The following is a 19,792-nucleotide window of genomic DNA, read 5'->3' as shown; positions in this document are numbered from 1 at the left end:
CTGGATACATGAGTTGATATAGTTACATGATACTAAAGGTAAGTGACTTCCTGTTTAGACACACACCTGCTTCTACTTTGAAAGAAAATAAAGAACTTCATGTACATTGAATGGCATTTCATAAGAGGAGACTTTGCAGTGGCTTAACCAAAGTGTTCCAAATGGGACAATAAAATATGCGTTAATGCATTTGCTAATTATTGACCTTAATAGCATTTTGATAAATATATTAATGCAGACAGCCCTAATAAAAAGCCAATTACAGAGGTCCTGGGAGGACATGCATGCATATATTTTGTTTTACTGTATTTCCCATGACAACTAAATTTTGGTTGTTTTCTTAAGATCTTAAAATCAGCACATTATCATGGGAAAACTAGCGTTTATCACGAGATAATGAGATAAATATGATTAGATCTCAAGAAAACAACCAAAGTACTCAGTGTCAGTAAGCCAGCCCATAAAGGGGGATTAAGGGCAGAGCTTTCTGGGGCTCAGGCAAATAGGGTGGCCAAGGAGGCCAGGAAAATCGTGGTCCATGTTAAAGTTAATATGTGGTAACCATAATTTATATCTAACCTGAAAAATAACCACGCTTATTAAAGAAACAAAAAAAAAAAACACTTATTTATTTATGCTGTTGTACAATGTAGCCTTTTTTTTTTTTAAATGTAAACCTCTTTTTTGAAACAGAATAACCTTTTTTGTGCTAAAGTTAACATTATGGATGGGCACACAGACCATTTAGAAAGAAGTGTCAGACCTTATAGCTGAGCCATGAAGTGTACAAATGTTAAGGTTCCAGAGAATAAAGAAGAAGTAACTGAAATAACTTTAAGAAAAACATAATTAAATAATTGCAAAAAGAAAAAAAAAAAAGGCACAAGAGGTTAAAAGTAGCAAAAACCGACCAAAAACAAAGTGGTGAAGAGTGGTTACACAAAAAGTGGCAAAAAAACAGTTCAAGTGGCAAAAAAAAAAAAAATGGGTAAAAGAGGCAGTGATTGAATAAAACATGCACAAAGGGCAAGGAAAGGCAAAAAAAAGGGGCTGGAAAGGGGAAAAGCATAAGGAAGCAAAATGAGCGAAAAGTGGCAAAAATGGGTTAAAAGTGTCAAAACGTGAAGAAAAGGCAAAGAAGGGCGGGAAAAAAAGGAAGAAAAGTGTTTTAAAAGTAGCCAGAAATTATGGCAAAAATTGGTTATAAGAACATATTGTTGGAAACAGTGATGAAAAGGGGTTAAAAAGTGGCACAAACAAGCAATTTGAACATCTGCCCCAATAAAAGCTTGACTCACTTTTCAGCTCTAAAATGAGGTAGGCTAACTGTTACCCAGAATGCTAGTACCAGTGTTATCGACCCAACACACATGCACTGAAATCATCAATAGTGTACAACTATGGAGGGCCATTTTCTGGGTTTAAGCTTGTTCTGTGGGCAGGCCTGATTATCAAAGAGAAATGAAGTACAATTAAATATAAGGATGTACCTTTAAGGAGGTGAAAGTACCCTACCTCATTAACTCTCAGCTACAGTTTTCTTTTTCTTTCTTTCTTTTTTTTTTTGCAGACACACATTCAACAGATCTGTGACCTACTTTTGGGTTCAGAGCCACCTGTTGAGAACCGCTGCCCTATAGTATAACTAAACTCCTTTACTCTGTAAGATAGTATGCACCACCGATACACATTTATATGACCCTTAGACTTCTTAATAGGTGGAGCAACAAGAAAAAAATTGGGTCGAGGGAAGGACAAAAGTTTGTAATAGGAGCCTGTAGGCTATACAACAAACTTGCTATAACCTGTCTGTCCACTTCACTAGAAATATTTACGAGTGAGACTTTGAAAGCAAGCGTCTCCCCTTTAGCTATAGATGCAGTGTTGGATGGGAAATTGGTTAACACCTGATAAAAAAAGAGGAAGATTGTGTGAAGATGAGATGCAGTGGATCTATGTGTGCCAAACGCCTTTTACTGAAGTAAGTCTTATTTTAACACTTCGGTGTCAACACCCCCCCATTAACAACGCTACATTTCTGAATATAGGTGATATAAGTATATTTCTCTCAATACGTATAATGTAAAAGTATTCCAGATTGCTCTTGGTGAAGCTTTTTCCTAAACCAATGGCTTAACATGAAAGTGAAGTTAATTTTTACGGACACGTCTTACCGGTTATCCCAAGTTGTAACGCGAAACCAGCTTCCCTCCCTGCCGGGTGGTGTCGTGATTCCAGTAGCTCTTGTAGTCTTGGTGACGGAGAGCTCTTTAGACCTCACGTCACCTGCCGTGTTCTAAATCCTAAAACAATATCGTCTAAGATGCTTTTTTTTGACTGCATGTTTTTCCAAGAGCGGTAAGTGACATTGGCAATGTACTGGGCTTTTTCTGGCCGTGGGCTATTATATAATTAATAAGATAAGCTAGCTTGTGACAGCATGTGATGGATAGTTTCAGCTTTCTGTCTGGGGCTGAGCCCGCGTTCGTGTTTTAAACGTTTATGTCGATTAAATTAATAATACAAGGGGTAATAATTAAACAAATCGCCTCCATATGCTCGACATAGATAGAGGAAGAAATAATGTCACGTAAATATTCGTCTTTGACTTGTTTGCTTGGTGTAATCATATCCATGCAAGGTAAATAGAAGGAGGGATCGACCTTAAAGGACATTTCCTTATTTACAGTGACACATCTCTCAAAACTAGTTACTAGCATGTTTTGCTTGTTTTCATGCAGGTGGCAGCCTACATAACTGGAAAATGCACCATCATCAGAGCTACGCATTCGTGTCTTGGCCTGTGAATTTAATTCAACGAGGAAATGCTGTGATGTCGACGTGAGGTTGCCCACGACGAACTTGGAAATCCCAGCAGGGGAATTGTGTTTTAATGGTACTTTAAATGTACAATGAAGTACATGTAAATCTCCATCACTACGGCAAGAATATTGGTCCATAAAGCTACGTGTCAGGTTTTCCTTCTGGATGAATGGATGATCGCCCCAGACAAGAAGCAGAATTGATTGGGTACCTTTGCATAAATCCTCTTCACCTTAAAGATAAATACTGCCAGATTAGCTGTAGCCATGCACAGCCCTGCTCCTGAAATTGTGGCTGGCTATCCAAGTGGATGCCTGGCAGATAAGGATGTAAACCCAGAGACAACTTTGGGGAGCGCCTACTCTCCAGTGGACTACATGAGTATCACCAGCTTCCCAAGGCTGCCAGAAGATGATATGCAGTCTGGGGAAAACACCCTGAAATCTCGCAAAGATGATGACAACGTCCTGAGTGAGCAAGATACAGGTGGGTCAGTTTAGCCTGACCAAGTTACTACAAATATGCCTCCAACACAGACCATAGTTAAGTGTGTTAGGTTATAATCTGGAATGAATGTTATCTATCTGTTGTGGCACATCACTTCAATACTTGCTATCAAGTATACTTGAAGAAGTATGAATAGTCAGATCTGGGCTACCAGGTTTTCTCAGACAAAAAGCACTTTTCCACTCTTTTAATAGTTAAATTGTTTAGATTCAGCTCAGCCCACCTGCCAAATTAAGTAATACTTGATCAGTGGTGGACAAAGTATTCAAGTCCAGTACTTGAGTGAAAGTATTGATACTAGTGGTCAAATCTTACTCAAGTACAAGTAAAAGTTGCTCTGTAAAATTTTACTCAAGTTAAAGTACTAAAGTACTTACTTTTAAAAATACTTAAGTATTCAAAACTACATGCATTTAAGAATAATTAAGTATTCAAAAGTACATGCATTTAAAAATACTTATGTATTCAAAAGTACAAAGTACATTTTCTAATATCAGTACATTGCTGTATTGTTTTCCCAGTGCTTTTACAGAACCTTGTAACTCTCTGAAACCACCTAATGATGTACTGACTTACATGTAGAACCACTCTACTACAAAAGTCTATAAAAACACCTGTAAAAACTTCACCATAAAAATGCAATCAAAAACAATAAGGATAACTACTGTCATTTATTTATTTTCTTGAATGCAGAAATGTAGTTTGTTCGCGGTGTACACAGGAGACATTTGAAATGATATAATCATTCCTCATTTCTGAAATCTCAAACATCGAGCTGAGATATGGCCATGGGTGCGCTAATTTTTCAGCTTGAGTTTCTCCTGCCATCTCCATTGCCGAGTTTTATTTGAATGAAGGCACAAGAGCTTGCTACACGGAGCGAGGATAACATAGCCTATTTCCAAATCCATCCCAGGTGTGAGCTTCCTAGAAGTGTAGTGGAGTCAAAAGTACAATATTTGTCTTTGAAATGTAGTGGAGTGAAAGTCATAAGTTTCCAAAAAAAACAAATACTCAAGTAAAGTACAAATACTGAAAAAAATGTACTTAAGTAAGTACTCAAGTAAATGTACTCCGTTACTGTCCACCGCTGTACTTGAAAACAATATACTGTGTACTGATAGAATAGAGGGACCAGATCTGCCAGGAATCATCAATTAGGGCATTTATGACCAAAACAATTATTTTTCCCTATAGGATTTGACTTCAATGAACAGTTAATTAAATCAGAAAATTCAGCCCTGGTCTGGTACACGGAGAAATCTCATAACTTTCATTTTTTTTACCATTTACCATGCAGATGTGGTATTAAATTGTCCCAGTTCAGGTCTTAAAAAGTCCTATTTGATTTTTAAAAGGATGTAGGAACCATGTGACATGTATTGTTGTTTCAGCAACACAGTCTTTATCAACAGGGGCACGGTGGCACCCTACATTTTTAAGGATGTTTTGACAGAAAAAAAAGGTGGGAAGCACTGCAGTAACATTTAAGAGGAGGGCTATTGGCAGCAATATAAGTATAGCACATTAGTTATCATTTTGATCTGTTTTGGCCTTGATTGCCATAATAGTTGCATCTAGTTACAAACTATTTCTAAGGGTTGGATTTGAGCTTGGGCTACAGCCTATAGTCATTTTGCATTATCATCTTATATCAAACATGATTTATACTTTCCTGTTGTATTATTTTGTCATTGCAATGGGAAGAAGTACTAAAAATGCTTGGTTCACTGAGGTCAAGGTAAAGACTGCAAGTACCTTTCTTTTCTTGAACTATCAATCAGCGACCCAAAAAATGTTGTTTAATGTCTAGAACAGAGAAGAGCAGCAGATCATCACATTTTAGAAGCTAGATGCCCAAATTTCTTGATTTGTGATCCAAAAATAATCCTAATGAAGTATGAAGTTAAAGCTGGGTCAAATCGATACAAATCTAAAAGAAATTAAAATTTGAAGTTTCAAAACTTCTTCTTTCCTCACTCTTTCCTGTTTGGTCTAAGCCTTTTTATTGTTTTGTTTATCAAGACCCAGATCTGTTCCTAAAGTCAGCTCGCCTCCAGCGTCTGCCCTCATCAGCTTCGGATCTGGCTAGCCATGATATGGCATCCCTGCGGGAGACCACAAGAGACCCCTTTACAGAGGACTGTGCCTGCCAGCGAGATGGACTGACTGTTATCATCACGGCATGTCTTACTTTTGCTACTGGAGTCACAGTAGCTCTCATCATGCAAATCTACTTTGGAGACCCACAGGTAGAGTTATATATGGCGTTCGCTACTGGACTTGTAACTGCATAAGTGTTGCTTTCTCAATATTAGGTGATAAAGGGAATAATAATGAATAATGCTACGAAATCCTCTTAGCGCCTGTTATACCTTCCAGCTTTGGCTCTCTGTTTCTTTCAAGGTCTTTAACCAAGGGGCAGTGGTAACAGATGTGGCACAGTGTACATCCCTCGGCTTTGATGTTCTTGGTAAACAGGGTTCCAGTGTTGACGCTGCGGTCACCGCTGCCCTCTGCTTAGGAATTGTCCACCCTCACACCTCTGGTATTGGAGGGTAAGTAATAAAAACGTATAAATCCCTTCTTAGAAGGATTAGTGCTGAATATGAAACCAGCTTTGTACTCTGTTGATGCATAGCGGTGGAGTTATGTTGGTGCATGACATCCGTAAAAATGAGACGAGGGTCATCGACTTCAGAGAGACAGCGCCAGCTGCAATACATGAGGAGATGCTGCAGAGGAACCTGGATCTTAATGTAAGTTTTTTCCATGTTATATAAAATCAGAAGATTATCTTGTTTAGTGTTTAATAGTTGTGTTCAACCTGTTACTGCTGTATAATTCCAGCCGGGCCTGCTAGTGGGAGTACCAGGCATGCTCAGTGGGCTGCATCAAGCACATCAGCTCTATGGCAGGTACAGTGTCTGACAGAGAGTCTCTTATATCTTTCGTCTTTGCAAATACCAGGCCAAAATTAGCTATTAGTGTGTGTTTCAGGATTTTCCATATTCCTTAATTCTTTGATGGTGCTTGTTTTGTTTTATGAAATTCTCCTTTTAATTGAAACACAAGGCATTATAAAAAATTTTATCATTAGAGAAGCTGAATCTGACAAGGTTTTCATTTATTTCAGGGCACAAAGCAGTGGGATATTTCTGTGAGAGAATCACCAGCTGTGTTAAAGAGGAGAACACGTTGTTTCAAAGTCATAGTGTAGGGCTGTAATTACTCAGATGTGTCATTATCAGGGTTGCTGTAACTGAACTAACTTGCCTTATCCAAGCAAGGGTAATTCTAAAATACTGTGGATATTTAGTTTCTCATTTCTTTAAAATGTGTAAAAAATGTTTTTTTAAAAATCTATAGATTAAGACAATCTTTTGTGACTTGGATTCCCCAGGATGCCATGGAAAGATGTTGTCATCATGGCAGCAGATGTTGCCAGAAATGGATTTAATGTGACTCACGATCTTGGTAAGTATACATTAAAGCTATCAAAGTAACAGTCACTCTTTCACTACTGATCATGCACCTGCAATAAAAATCAACACAGCTGGTCCCAAGCCAACCTTTATGGTGAATCTTTTTCTTCTTTCTTTTCTCTGTAGCTGAAGCTTTGGCGAAAGTGAGGGATCAAAACATGTCAGACGCATTTCAGGACTTGTTCCTCCCAAATGGCCAGGCTCCCTTACCTGGGCTGTTCTCCAGACGCCTTGATTTGGCAGCCATCTTGGATGCTGTTGCAGTCAAGGGGATATCTGAGTTATACAGTGGGAATCTGACGCAGGACATTACAGCAACAGTAAGATATCTATTTTTCCCTTTTTTCTGTTGCATCCAAATTTGGGTGCTCAAATACTCATGAATTCTTTAACATCTTGATGAGTAATTACCTTTACCCTTCAAATCTAAGTCTCTTTCTTATTAAAACCTCAGCTTTTTATATTTTACTTGTGGTAAATTTTCAATTTGGTGGTGCTGCAAAATCTGAAAATAATGCTGTTCATTCATAATTACTTATTAATCTTTGGTCCAAAAGTGGGAAACTGAACACTGGATTTGTTTTGTCACACATAAATCTCAAAATAAAGCTGTATATTTGTTATAATGTGAATCAGTAAAAAAATAAATTCAACATAACTTGCTGACTGCAATGTCTTTTTTTAAGTCTAAGCTCTTTGCTGAAATTTTAAGTCATCTTTAGTAAATCGTGGTTGATTATTTTAGATGTTATGGCCAGATCCTCTTTAACATTTTTGTGTTGTACTGGATTAAATTAAGCTGAGGCGATAATTTATCAATTTTAAACTCACTATGTATTTTCAATAGGTGCAAGCAAGAGGCGGTGTGCTCACTGAGGATGACTTTGGAAACTACAGCACAGTTTTACAGCAGCCTGCAGAGATCACCTATCAAGGTAAATACCCCTATTTATTACAAAACAGCTCTACAAGGTATGCACCATAAAACTCAGAGGACCTGAAACATAGATAAATAAGCACAAAGATCATACTTGATTACCAGTATCAGCATTACAAGGTGACCAGTAAATACTAATCAAAACTCAGAACTCACAAACTTTTTTAAAAGATGTTTTTGAATGGGGTGTGGATGGTTAATCCCTGATGCAACAGCAAGATTTCAGGAGTATCTTAGTGATTTAAGACTTTCATGTCTCAGCGTCACACCTATTTCTTGCTCAAGTTAAAATTAAATATAACTAAAACCAACAGAGTAAATCCAGGATTTGCATATTGGCATTTACCTTGCAAAGCCGATGGATTGGCCAGATTCCATGTCTTTCATAAGGCTGATCCATCTTGCAAGGCTCTAATCTGAAACATTTGTGCCAGGTCTGAGAACAGAACTGACCAATCAGTGTCCTTTGAAGAGAACAAGGCAGTAGCTACAGACAGGGATTAGTTGTACTGGAAGCAGCATTGGCTGCTGCTGGTGTAGCAACTACCTCGGATATAGCTGTAGTATAGCAGTTTTTTCAGAACTGGGCCACATTTCTTTATTAAAACAAGATCAAAGAACCACACTTAAAGCCTATTTTGGTAGAGAAGATGTTTCTGCACTTTTCCTGATCAGCCTTAATGCAACTGAAGTTCCAACAAGCTCCACCATTTGTAAACGATGACAGTGCCTGCCTGCCGAGCTCGCATTACTTCCTGGAGCTGCTCCTGCCTAATACCTCAATTGTCTTGTCACCTTAATATTTTGTATGGGTGGGTTTCCAGATGAATGGGCTATGCATTGGGATGCAATGAATATATGAAACAGTCTATCTGGTGTGTCAGGTTCCAGTGTATTTGCACAGCGCAAATAATTGCTTTCCTTTAGGTCTGAAGATACTCAAGAGTTAGTGTCATCACACACAGGAAAGTTGGTAGACCTTTCTTAGGTATTTTTCTTTTAACTCCTCTTCAAACATTGTAACTATCTAAGTGGTGAGCAGACTTATTCGTTTTGTGCTCTTAAGCCATTGTGTGATTTTCTGCTAACCTTGCAAAGCAGATGGATTCGCCCATTTCCGTGTTTCTCACTGGCAAATCCATCTTACAAAGCTCCCGTCTGAACTGTTAGGGCCCGGTTAGAAAGTGACAGGACCAATCAGCTTCGAGGGGCAGTACTTTAAGGCGCGGTGGAGTCGTGACGTAAGCAAGCAGCAACAAGAGGCGGAAGACATTAGCATGGATGCTGCTAAAGCGCCAGTTTTATCAGAACTTGATGACAGTTCTTCATTAAAAGAACAAAGAACAGCAGTGAGTTGTTTTCTTTTCATAAAAAAACATACCTCGTGTACTGACATGTCTACAGTCGCCATGGTTCGCTTATGTATGCATGCCAAGTTAATTTTCTGCTGGTTCAGACCCTAATTTTGAGTCACATGAATTACTTGGTTTCAGCATGGTAATTTTGTGCAGTGTACAGGGGGGGCTTGACGACTGACCATGTCACAACCAGCTGTTCCCCAGTGGTTCGAAGGATTTCTGGCATGTTTTATATTTTGGTTGTATGACTGTACACACTCACACAGTGAGAGCAGACAGCAACTTAAATCACAATGTTAACAGCAAGAATGTGTTTTTAATGTGCCTCCTTGGTTATATTAAAGTACATATACAAGCTGGAAATAAGCCTCTAGCTGACATGGAATATTTGTTATTATTTAGCTGCTAGTTGTGTTTGCTTGCAGTGCGGATATGACTTCAACCTCTGTGTGTGAGACTTTTAAAGAGATTCCATGGACTTTTGTTTCAGCTCATCACATCTTCACTTGTACAGTGTGAGCACATAAATCGTGCGCGATGGTCATAAACGATTTAGTTGTACAGTATAAGTTGGCAATCCAACATGACTGTTAAAAAGTATATTTGAAATCACCTGGCTTTAGCCTCAAAGCCATCATCACACCACCTAGCCACCCTACTGAATCATTTGTACCTGGGATTTAAATACTCAGGAAAGAAACCTAAAAAGAGGGCTTTATCATTCTGTTTTCACACTTTGGACTCCTCAAATGCATTTACTACTGGCAAGGTTTTCTCTTTCTTGCAGTATAAGTTTTGACTCTGTCTCCCCATCCCACTCACCTGCTCTTCATGCAAAGTAAAGAAAGCAAAGCAGCTATTCATTAGGTAATAAAGTCAAGTTAGTATTGCATTGTCAGCAGCCCGCGTCCCCATACTTTAGTTTCTTTCTGTGTTCCTGAAAATATGGTCTACCCTTTAATATATACCCAAAGGAGAACCGAACTCTTTGTTGCCTTTTTGGAGCAGTACAAGTGAGGGTTGCTCCTTTTAAAAAGTCAGTTTTAAGGGTTTTTGATCTGCAAATTAAAATGAAATTTATTTGCCACTAATAAACTTCCTTATAGTCAAAAAAGACATGATATCAGTCATATGATTTGTTTTTGTTTCTGAAGGACACCATGTGATGACGGCCCCAGCTCCACATGCAGGTGTTGCTCTGATCACTGCTCTCAACATCCTGGAAGGCTACAACATAACCAGCCAGACATCCAGGGACAGCACCCACCACTGGATAGCAGAGGTAACATGCTAACTGCTGCATCACATCACATCACAGCAGATCAAATCTGCCAAGTGCACTGATCCCTTCACCTATAACTTAGTTTTGCTTCTACCCCCAGGCTGTAAAGATAGCTCTCGCCTTGGCTAGTGGACTGGGAGACCCCACGTATGACACATCTGTCTCTGAAATTGTCACGAAGATGATGAGGTAGAAATCCTCAGTGTCGTCCTTAAAATATCAAATGTGTGTATTCTTCATAATTCAATGAAATATTTTCACTGAGTGATGCCATTTTTTCCCTCCTCAAGTAAATCACAAGCTCACCAGTTCCGCCAAATGATAAGTGACTCTCAGGCCTTTTCTGCTGACCACTACACTCCATCATTTACCTTGGAGAAGGGTGCAACAGCTGCACAGGTCATCGTCATGGGCCCAGACGACCACATTGTGTCAGTCATGAGGTACTCCATGCTTTAAATGAAAAGTACTTTCTTACAAGAGCAATGTTATCACAAGGAATCTCCAACTAAACTATTTTTTCCTTTTTGGCTGTCTCAGCTCTCTTAACAAACCATTTGGCAGTGGGATAGTGACCCCCTCAGGAATCCTCTTGAATAGCCAGATCTTGGACTTCTCTTGGCCCAATAAAACACAAAGCTCATCACCTAACCCAGTAATGTTGTTCACTTTGTCTTTAGTTAATTGATCAAGGCATGCTTTGATGTCCTTTAGCAACTTCTTAGGTCTTGTGATTTTTGCTTGTCTGCTGTAGCGCAACAACTTGCAGCCTGGGAAGAGGCCCATGTCCTTCTTGATGCCCACAGCAGTGAGGCCTGCTGTGGGGTTGTGTGGCACATACGTAGCTGTTGGATCTTCTGATGGAGAGAAAGCTCTCAGTGGAATCACACAGGTTTTTCAATTACTTCCATAACTTGATTGTGTTAATATCTTTCTATGAAATACATTTTGGTTCATGCCTGTCAGATCAAACTTAATGTGTTTTGTCTTTTTGCAAATTATTTAGATGTGTTACAGTTCAGATTTTGAACCTGCTTGCTTTCTGTCTTTCTCAGGTGCTTATGAATGTTCTGTCCTCTCGGAAAAATATGAGCGACAGCTTAACATTTGGGAGACTCCACCCGCAGCTACAGCCTGACACCCTTCTGGTAGACTGTAAGTTTTACAGTTCATACAAAAACTATGACAGCTGTGCTTCAACTGTTGTCTTTTCTGATTTTATCAAACAATAAGCATCTTGGTAATGCACCCTTGAGCTTATTTACACTTAGTCAATTATGTGTTTTCACTGTACATTGTACATAGGAAAGCAAAGTATTCTTTTTTTAACAGAGCTGGTAAAGTGAAAAAGCCTTTCTTATCTCATTTGCTTTAACAAAGAATCTTCAAGTGAAAATGACTTTTTATGGAAATATTTTTATTCTAAAACAGAATGTATAGACATAAGATGTGTAGAAGAGTAGTAGGTCAAAAAAACCTTTTTTCTAGATTTTCTTGCAGTCTAATAAGGAAACATTTTTACTGGCCATGTTTCAGTACTAGACCTCCGTTATGGAAAATAAGTTCCTGATATGGATCAGCAGTTCTTAAGACTTCAAGTTTGGCCATTGTCTTTCCCATCCTGTGTCTACAGTCTTGGTTTTAAGCAGAATCAATGCATACAAAGAAATGCATACGCAACAATATGTGTTTCTACGAAGTGCCACAGTTTGATCTTGATCTTCCTTGCATTTGCAAAGCCAATGTCCATGAAGCCTTGCTCACAGTAATCTGACTCTGTTAAGTGATTGGATGAGTTGACCGCTCAGTTTAAGAGCCAGTCTTTCAGCTTTGAAACTGCTCTTTATTTGGTGCCATTTTGGAGGGTTTATGTCTATTTGACAACCACTAAAATCAATCTAAGGAAACAAAATGACTTCTGTTGTTTACAGAAAAGATCTGGCTCTGAAGACCTTCTCATTTTCAACACCCCATCACTAATTTGTTAAGTCATTATTCTCTCATTAAAGTGAAGATTCATTTGAACAATCAACAGACTGCAGTAAGTTTAGCTCTTCTCTTTAGGGTCAGATAAATATTCTTGGAACACCAACAGAAGTTTGTCCAAAAAAAATGGATAGTACATGTCAGTTCTTTTGGTACCTTTCTGAACTTTTGACATTGAAAACAAATAATTGCATACTAATTTGAGCAAGATTACTAGATGGGAATTTAGTTATACTATCTTGCAGAGATCTACTTCAGAAATCAAACAAACTTGATAATTACATCTGGTAAAGTCTACAAATACAGCATACAGCCTGCTAGTTTATGCCATTTCTACCAGCAGCCCAATTATTTACTGTGGTCTATTTCTCTCTCAAACATACAGACCTAGTAATTTTACACACAAAACACACTGAATTAGGCAGTTTTTTCCTTACAAATTGGTGTGACCTGAAGAGGTATTTAGGATTCTCTTCGAAGCATGTGCATCTTCACATGTGTGGGGAAGTGAGAGATTGGGTTAAATTTATTAAACAACAGTGCAGTGTTTCCCACTGCACTGATTATTCTGCATTCATGTTTTCAAAACTTTTTGGGGATAAATTTACCACATTTGATGCACTATTTTGAAAACTGCATGTGAAACGCATGAAAAGAAAGTGCCGTAATTGCTAACCAACAGCAGGGCTAATATGTCTCTTTAAAGTAAACGTAGCCAGACAGAAAATAAACATATATTTAAAGCTTCATATTATCCAAGTTGGGTAAATTCCTGCAATCATTTAATTCATTTGGGAACACTCTGGTCGGCTAGAAACCCCCGAATGGATAGATACATTTATGGCAATGCAACAACTGAATACAATAACATTGGTTCAAAATAATTAATCCATAGTAGCATGAACCTGAAAATGAGAGGGCTATAAAGGAGGAGGCTGGGGTGGAGGGGGTTGAGCTTTGACAGCAGCAGTTTGGTGCATTAGCATAAAACACAAGTAGGGAGTCAGGGAGAATGATTGGAACATTTGATTGGTAAATTTCTTTAGAATCAGCATAAGGCTTTGAAATGGAGTACTAATCAGTATGATTGAGATCTTGGTTAAATTAAACTGTAATTAAAAAAATGGCTTTATACACTAAGGAGAAGGTTACCAGATGTATGCTTGGGTTTGTATGTGATATTGTTTGAACTGCATGACTGAAAATGCTTCAAAAACATACTATCCAAGCCCATTTTTGTTGCATACCTCTTAATTAAATCTTGTCCAGATTCTCATTACATTTGAATGTTTCAGTAAATTTAATATTCAGTTTGACAGTTTTCCAGAGTCTATTCTCCTCACTAATCTCAGATCCTTCTTCTCCCTGCTATTATCTCTCTCTCCGCTACAGCTGAGTTCTCAGATGAAGATGTCGAGCTGCTGCAGACCAAAGGACACAAGGTTGAGAGGGTAGAGGTTCTCTCATTGGTTGAAGGCACTCGCAGAACCAATGACTTAATCATTGGAGTGAAGGACCCTCGAAGTGCTGATGCCTCTGCGCTCAATATGTCCAACCCACCCTAGTGTTTCCCCAGTCCCCACGCTACTTAGACATTATGAAGATGTAGTAGGTTAATCTATAGGATTGGTGGATAGTGAGGGTGTAGGAAGCTGCACTTCAACTAAGGCACTACCATAAGCTAAAGAAGTATGGTTATTTGACTGTCACTGAGCTTTTTTGATATGGATCCTCATTTTTTTATTTGTTAAAACACAGAAACATACAGAGGATTACCCTCTAACATCCAATGCTGGTATGCCTTCACTCACAGCCTAAAAGACATTCAGTGCCCATTTAGATAGTGTAGATATCAATCCCTTAATGGCCTATAATACAGAGGGAAGGGCACAGAGATGTTAAGTATGTTTATAATTTTGTGTCAGATGAATTCCAGCTTCACCAAGAGACTTTAATTAATTAGTGTTTTAGAGTGTATTCTTTTGGTTGTGACAGAGAGATGGAAAGTGAAATGGCTATTTAAGCTATTTTACAACACAGAGTGCTTGCAAGTTTCTGGCCTGTGAGGCACTGAATAGATGCTGAGCTCTAAATACCTTATTAATGTGGGATCAGGGATTGTGTCTTGGAATGGCATTAATGAAAAATTATATCTTGCATATAAATGGGCATACATGAAGGAACTAATCATGGCGCACCAGGAAATCACCATTTGCAACACATGTATGGACCTGAGTGTATTTGTCCTTTCTCTTTGGAATTGTTCAAACTTGTGAGAAAGCCTTGCACTGTCACACCTCAACTACACTATTTAAAACAGAACTCAGAGGCTAAGCCATTTACCCTCCTGCTCTTTTAATGGTGTGTAACTGTGTTTAGGTGTTAAGTGAAGTCTGCAATTTTAACTGTTGCAAATGATCAAAGGCTCTTTAGGACCATGTCTAGACTAACGCAAAGTAAATCATACAGAAAACAGTAATTCCCACGTCTCAGTAGAATCCCGTAAGCAAGAGAATTAGTTGAAAAACTGTTTTTATTATCTACTTGAGTAAAAAATTGGAGAAATGCTATCTCTTACATCATTTGTTGTCACTTAAAGCTTGTGACTTGCTTTTTTGTACAGACCAGGGAATTTTTTGTTTACATCTGGAATGGTCAGATTCTTTACAGATAGATTGAATGTAATCTGTCAATTTTTGTATAATATTTGTTGGGCTGTATGCATTTTTTCAACCGTTGTAACAACATGCATTCTATAAGCACATTGGAGGCAAGGCTTTTATGTTTATTTTTGTGTATTTGTTTAATTATTTCGATTTGCATATTTGAAGTTCAAACCATCAACCTACTTTGATGCCGTTAAGCAACTAATTTAATGATGTCCAGTGCTGATTGATCAAGCATGTTTTTAACTTTATTGTCTCTGTTGGGCACTCGTGCAATATGACTGTTGATGCTTGTTTCCTGTACAATAGAGTACAAGCCTTAAGGCACACATTTGCACAACACTTGATGTTTGATTTTATGTGCATTTGTTTGACTTTAGTTTAAATAAATGCCATCCAAACCAATGAATTAAAATGTCTGCACACATCCTCACACTGCTGCAAGTTTATTTCACTTGTTCATCCATACATTTGTGTATTTGCTGTACCTAACCCTCTGAAGGTTCAGTAAGCAAGTTTGCTTTTTTCAGAGTCTTTGCCTAAATCAGTGGTTCTCAGCTGGTGGGTCAGGACATGGAGCTGTTTTCAGCGGGTCATGAACCTGTCTAAGAGTCTTTCAAATAATTTTGTTCTTGGTGGCAGCGAGGAAATAAAAAATGTTCTCTTCTATGATACTTTCTGGGGAATGTTATTCTTTATATTACACGTCATATTTTCTTTGGTCGTTTTGCTCTGTCACATTTCTATCTGGGGTCCAAACAACAGCACCATCTCTATTAAATAAATCTAGTTTAGTGACAAATACATCAATATTTGGGCCATGATTTGGCATTATGGAACCTGCGGCAGGCCCAAAGGTTAGACCAGCTGAGAACCACTGTCCTAAATAAAAGGTGACATGACATCAAGACTGCTGATTTACTATTCAAATTCAAAAAGCTTATGTATTTTTAGCTACGAGTAATGAGTCACATTTATATGAAGACGCTACCAGTTAGATGTTATGAAGTGACTTTTAAGAACTTTGAATTGAATTCCTTCAAGAAAGCTGAAACTCGGCTTTCCCAAGTAAAACCTTACGCATTAAAATGTGCGATATTGTGATGAAAACATGAAAACTTAGGTTTTAAAAAGGTGTCGTTTGAAATAAATGTACAAATGTGTCAGATATTCTGTACTGGATTCAGATGGACGGCACGTCTTTGTCGACACCGGAAGCAGTATGTTGTTTCTGCTAGCTTGATATCGCTTCTTCTAACTTGCCTGTGATTCATGTTTTGTTAGCTAATCCGGCTAGCAGATATCGACTGGTTGAACTCATCTTCAGATGAATATATGTGGTAAGGCTTTTGCTTGCTGTTGCGTTATTAAACGTTACTTTAGTCAAGAGGTCTATAGCATGTTAAATCAGATGAATTTGTTAGCTTCTAGCGTGCAAATGCAGTCGTGTTACGTTTACTGTAGTGCTACAAAGCTAACGTAGCTAACGTTTGCTAACCTGAGCTTTCGGGACACCTCAAAGAATCCGCCCTGACGTTTCTATTCATCCTGTCGGTTCAGTGGGACCGGCAAAAAACACGAATCCGACGTGTTTGGGAAATTAATGTCGACGTGAAAATGCACAATGGGCTCTGTGAATATATGTTCTCCTAACCGAACGTGAAATCGTCGTGTGGCTTCCGTTTGCGCTGAGGCCCGTGCTATTGCAGGGCCGATCATGTTAAACAGGCGGTCTATCGGTCATGAAAATAAATGCATTTATTCCCACAATCTTTGATTTTATAAAACATGCAAAAGTTCTCATATTCAGCTTCCATGTAGCTTTTGTCATCGTTTTACGTCTGCCCCGTCAAGGATAGCATCATCAGCCATAGTGTTATGACGAAGGTACAGGTGTGTTGTTAACGTTTCAGTTTACGTAATGTCTATATTTATTTGACGTGGGTTAATACAATACAGTGTTGTATTTCTTTAGTATTTCCTCACAATAAGCGTCCATCTAACCATGTGAGAGTTGTAACTAACCATTCACCTTCATCAGCAATTTTTACTTCAACAATACTGATTTTGTATTTGAGTCTCTGTTACTTCAATGCCGTGACAATGGATGTTTTAAGAAATAACCAAATGATCCCTTTACCTCCTTTTGTAATTTCAGCATAACACGATTCAAACGCCACTCCTAGTTAAAGGGGAGAATGGCATCTCGACGTATCCCACCCCAGCCGTCCCAGAGGACGGAATACCCGGAACCTGACAACGATTCCGACAGGGACTCGGGTGTTGGGGAGGATGCAGGGGAGGATGCTGAAAGATGTCATGAAGGCATGGAAACCGAAGAGGAGAAAATCGACAAGCAAGATGCCACAGAAGAAAACAGCAGAGAGGGGGAAGATTTTACAGTTTTTGTTGCTTTTCAAGGGAATATGGAGGATGAGGACTTCACAAAAAAACTGGAAACTATCCTCAGTGGAATACCAAACATGCTTGATATGGGTAAGTGCATTTTCGAACCTTTTTTTATTATGGTTTAAAAAACACAATTAAATCTGGATTTTCACAAATGCTGATGGACAGATTGGAGCTGCTCAGTACTGGTACCTGCTGTATGCCACCTACTGTTCACTAGAACCACAACAGCATTTTAGATCTTGCATTGTTCATTACCTTACGTGCAACATTGAAGTCACAAGATGTTGTTTTTTTTTTGACTTGATAAAACAAAGACAACTAAGGCTTAAGTGTGAATATGACAGCATATATTTGCTAATAGAGAGTTAACTTTTTTAGAGGCACATTTGCTTGTTTCCCTTGTTATAAAAAAAAGAATATCACTGCAAATGTTGATTCCAAGTTTTTTTTTTTTTTTCTCAAAGTCTTTCTTTTTGTTTTTGTAACTATATACTTTTGGAAAGTTTTACTAAGTATACACAGTAACTGGATCTTGTACCTGTTCATTGCTATACTTCTAGGTCCTGATCGGCTACAGCCACGGCATGTGGAACCATGGAACAGTGTGCGGGTTACCTTCAACATTCCTCGGGATGCTGCTGAGCGACTCAGATTGTTGGCCCAGAACAACCAGCAGCAGCTCAGAGACCTGGGGATTCTCTCAGTGCAGATTGAAGGTATTAGAATAAACTTCAAGCCAGTCTCTCTCAAAATAATATTAAGATATTGTTATCCAATTAGACTGTATGTAGTGATTGCTGGTTTTAAATGCTTTCTCTACTGCTTTCCAGGGGAAGGGGCCATCAACGTAGCTGTGGGACCAAATAGAGGACAAGAGGTCAGAGTGAATGGACCAATTGGAGCACCTGGCCAAATAAGAATGGATGTTGGCTTCCCTGGTAAGCCTTGTCCAACTATTAGTTTATCATTAATTTGCTGCATTGCTGCTGTTCAGTATCTACCCATTTTTTGACCTGTTTTTTCAGTGCTCTTGTTACTTGAGTACTATAATATATAACAATCCTTTTTTACCCTTAAAATATGTTATGTTTATATTTCCATAGGAGGAGTAAGGATGCCTAACCCGTCAATGGTTCCTCCCGGACCTAGTATGCCAGGTCAGGCTATGGTACCAGGGAGCAGTGGACAGATGCATCCTCGTGTTCCCAGACCACCTTCACAAACGGGTTCAGATCTTTTATTTCTTAAATGTCTAATTTTAAATGTTATAATTTCCTATTGTTGCATTTGAACAGTAACTAATGCCAAAAGTGTTTCTGCTCTCAGATGTGATGGAGCCAATGATGCCAGGTATGTCAGCTCAGCAGCAACAGCAACTTCAGCACCAACAAGCTGGTCCTCACGGGGCTGGCCCAATGCCTCCTCAGGCAGCCCATCACATGCAGGCTCTGCAAGCTGGGAGACCACTCAACCCAGCAGCTCTGCAACAACTACAACAGCAGCATCATCAACAACAACAGGCCCAGCAACAAGCACAGCTTTCCCAGCTTGGACCTCGACCTCCTTTCAACCCATCAGGCCAGATGGCCGTGCCTCCTGGCTGGAACCAGTTACCTCCTGGGGTCCTCCAGCAACAAGCTGCCCAAGGAGGCCCTACCTGGAGAAAGCCTCCACCACAAGGCCAAATTGTTCAACGCCCACCTTCCCTTTCTACAGTTCAAACTCCCAGCCACCCACCACCTCCTTACCCATATGGCAGCCAGCAAGCAGGGCAGGTATTCAACACCATGGGTCAGGGGCAGTTACAGCAGCAACAGCAGGCAGGGGTGGGTCAGTTCGCCACCCCCCAGCCTAAAGGCCCACAGCCTGGCCCTGTTGGAGTTGCAGGACAGCCAAGAGTTCCTCCACCTCTTCCACCAACTTCTGGGCCCCAGGGCAACCTCACTGCCAAGTCCCCTGGTTCCTCATCATCTCCTTTTCAGCAGGGTTCACCAGGGACTCCTCCCATGATGGCTCAGAGACCCACAACTCCGCAGGGTTTTCCCCAGGGTGTTGGATCTCCAGGAAGAGCAGCCCTTGGCCAGCAGGGTAACCTGCAACAGGGATTCATGGGAATGCCCCAGCATGGACAGGCTGGTTCTCAAGTTCACCCAGGTGGGTTTAAGTTATCACTGTTATCACTTCTTGTTTGACTAAAGTAAGAAAAGAAAAGAAGAAAAAGACACATTTTGGTCACGGTCAAGTAAAGACGCATGTCATTTTACCTTACAAAAAACCTTGTTAAAAGATAAATCAACACAAATATTGTCGATTACAGGCATGCAAAAGCGTCCTAT

General features: G+C 39.3%; 2 protein-coding genes across 2 annotated transcripts in view; both read left to right on the top strand.

The window, feature by feature from the left end:
• The first annotated feature begins 2,246 nt into the window (after positions 1-2,246).
• LOC121517044 (glutathione hydrolase 7) lies at positions 2,247-15,477 on the top strand. Its single transcript, XM_041798547.1, has 16 exons — positions 2,247-2,358; positions 2,742-3,309; positions 5,356-5,582; positions 5,737-5,888; positions 5,972-6,089; positions 6,181-6,248; positions 6,734-6,807; positions 6,942-7,135; positions 7,663-7,750; positions 10,265-10,392; positions 10,493-10,581; positions 10,683-10,835; positions 10,933-11,047; positions 11,147-11,284; positions 11,448-11,547; positions 13,771-15,477. The coding sequence occupies exons 2-16, from the start codon at positions 3,090-3,092 to the stop codon at positions 13,941-13,943; spliced, it is 2,037 nt and encodes a 678-aa protein (XP_041654481.1). The 5' UTR covers positions 2,247-2,358; positions 2,742-3,089; the 3' UTR covers positions 13,944-15,477.
• A 778-nt stretch (positions 15,478-16,255) lies between these two features.
• ncoa6 (nuclear receptor coactivator 6) overlaps positions 16,256-19,792 on the top strand; it is a gene marked incomplete at its 3' end in the record, with an annotated part of 6,992 nt that continues 3,455 nt past the window's right edge. The window contains exons 1-6 of the mRNA XM_041800181.1: positions 16,256-16,384; positions 17,203-17,540; positions 18,017-18,172; positions 18,287-18,394; positions 18,560-18,682; positions 18,783-19,610. Of these exons, the coding sequence (XP_041656115.1) occupies positions 17,243-17,540; positions 18,017-18,172; positions 18,287-18,394; positions 18,560-18,682; positions 18,783-19,610 (1,513 nt within the window). The remainder of the gene's footprint in view (positions 16,385-17,202; positions 17,541-18,016; positions 18,173-18,286; positions 18,395-18,559; positions 18,683-18,782; positions 19,611-19,792) is intronic.

The sequence above is a fragment of the Cheilinus undulatus genome, linkage group 11, assembly GCF_018320785.1.
Source record: "Cheilinus undulatus linkage group 11, ASM1832078v1, whole genome shotgun sequence".
Taxonomy (NCBI): domain Eukaryota; kingdom Metazoa; phylum Chordata; class Actinopteri; order Labriformes; family Labridae; genus Cheilinus; species Cheilinus undulatus.
Note: the sequence above shows the minus strand (reverse complement) of the source record. Positions and strands in the feature narration are given on the sequence as shown.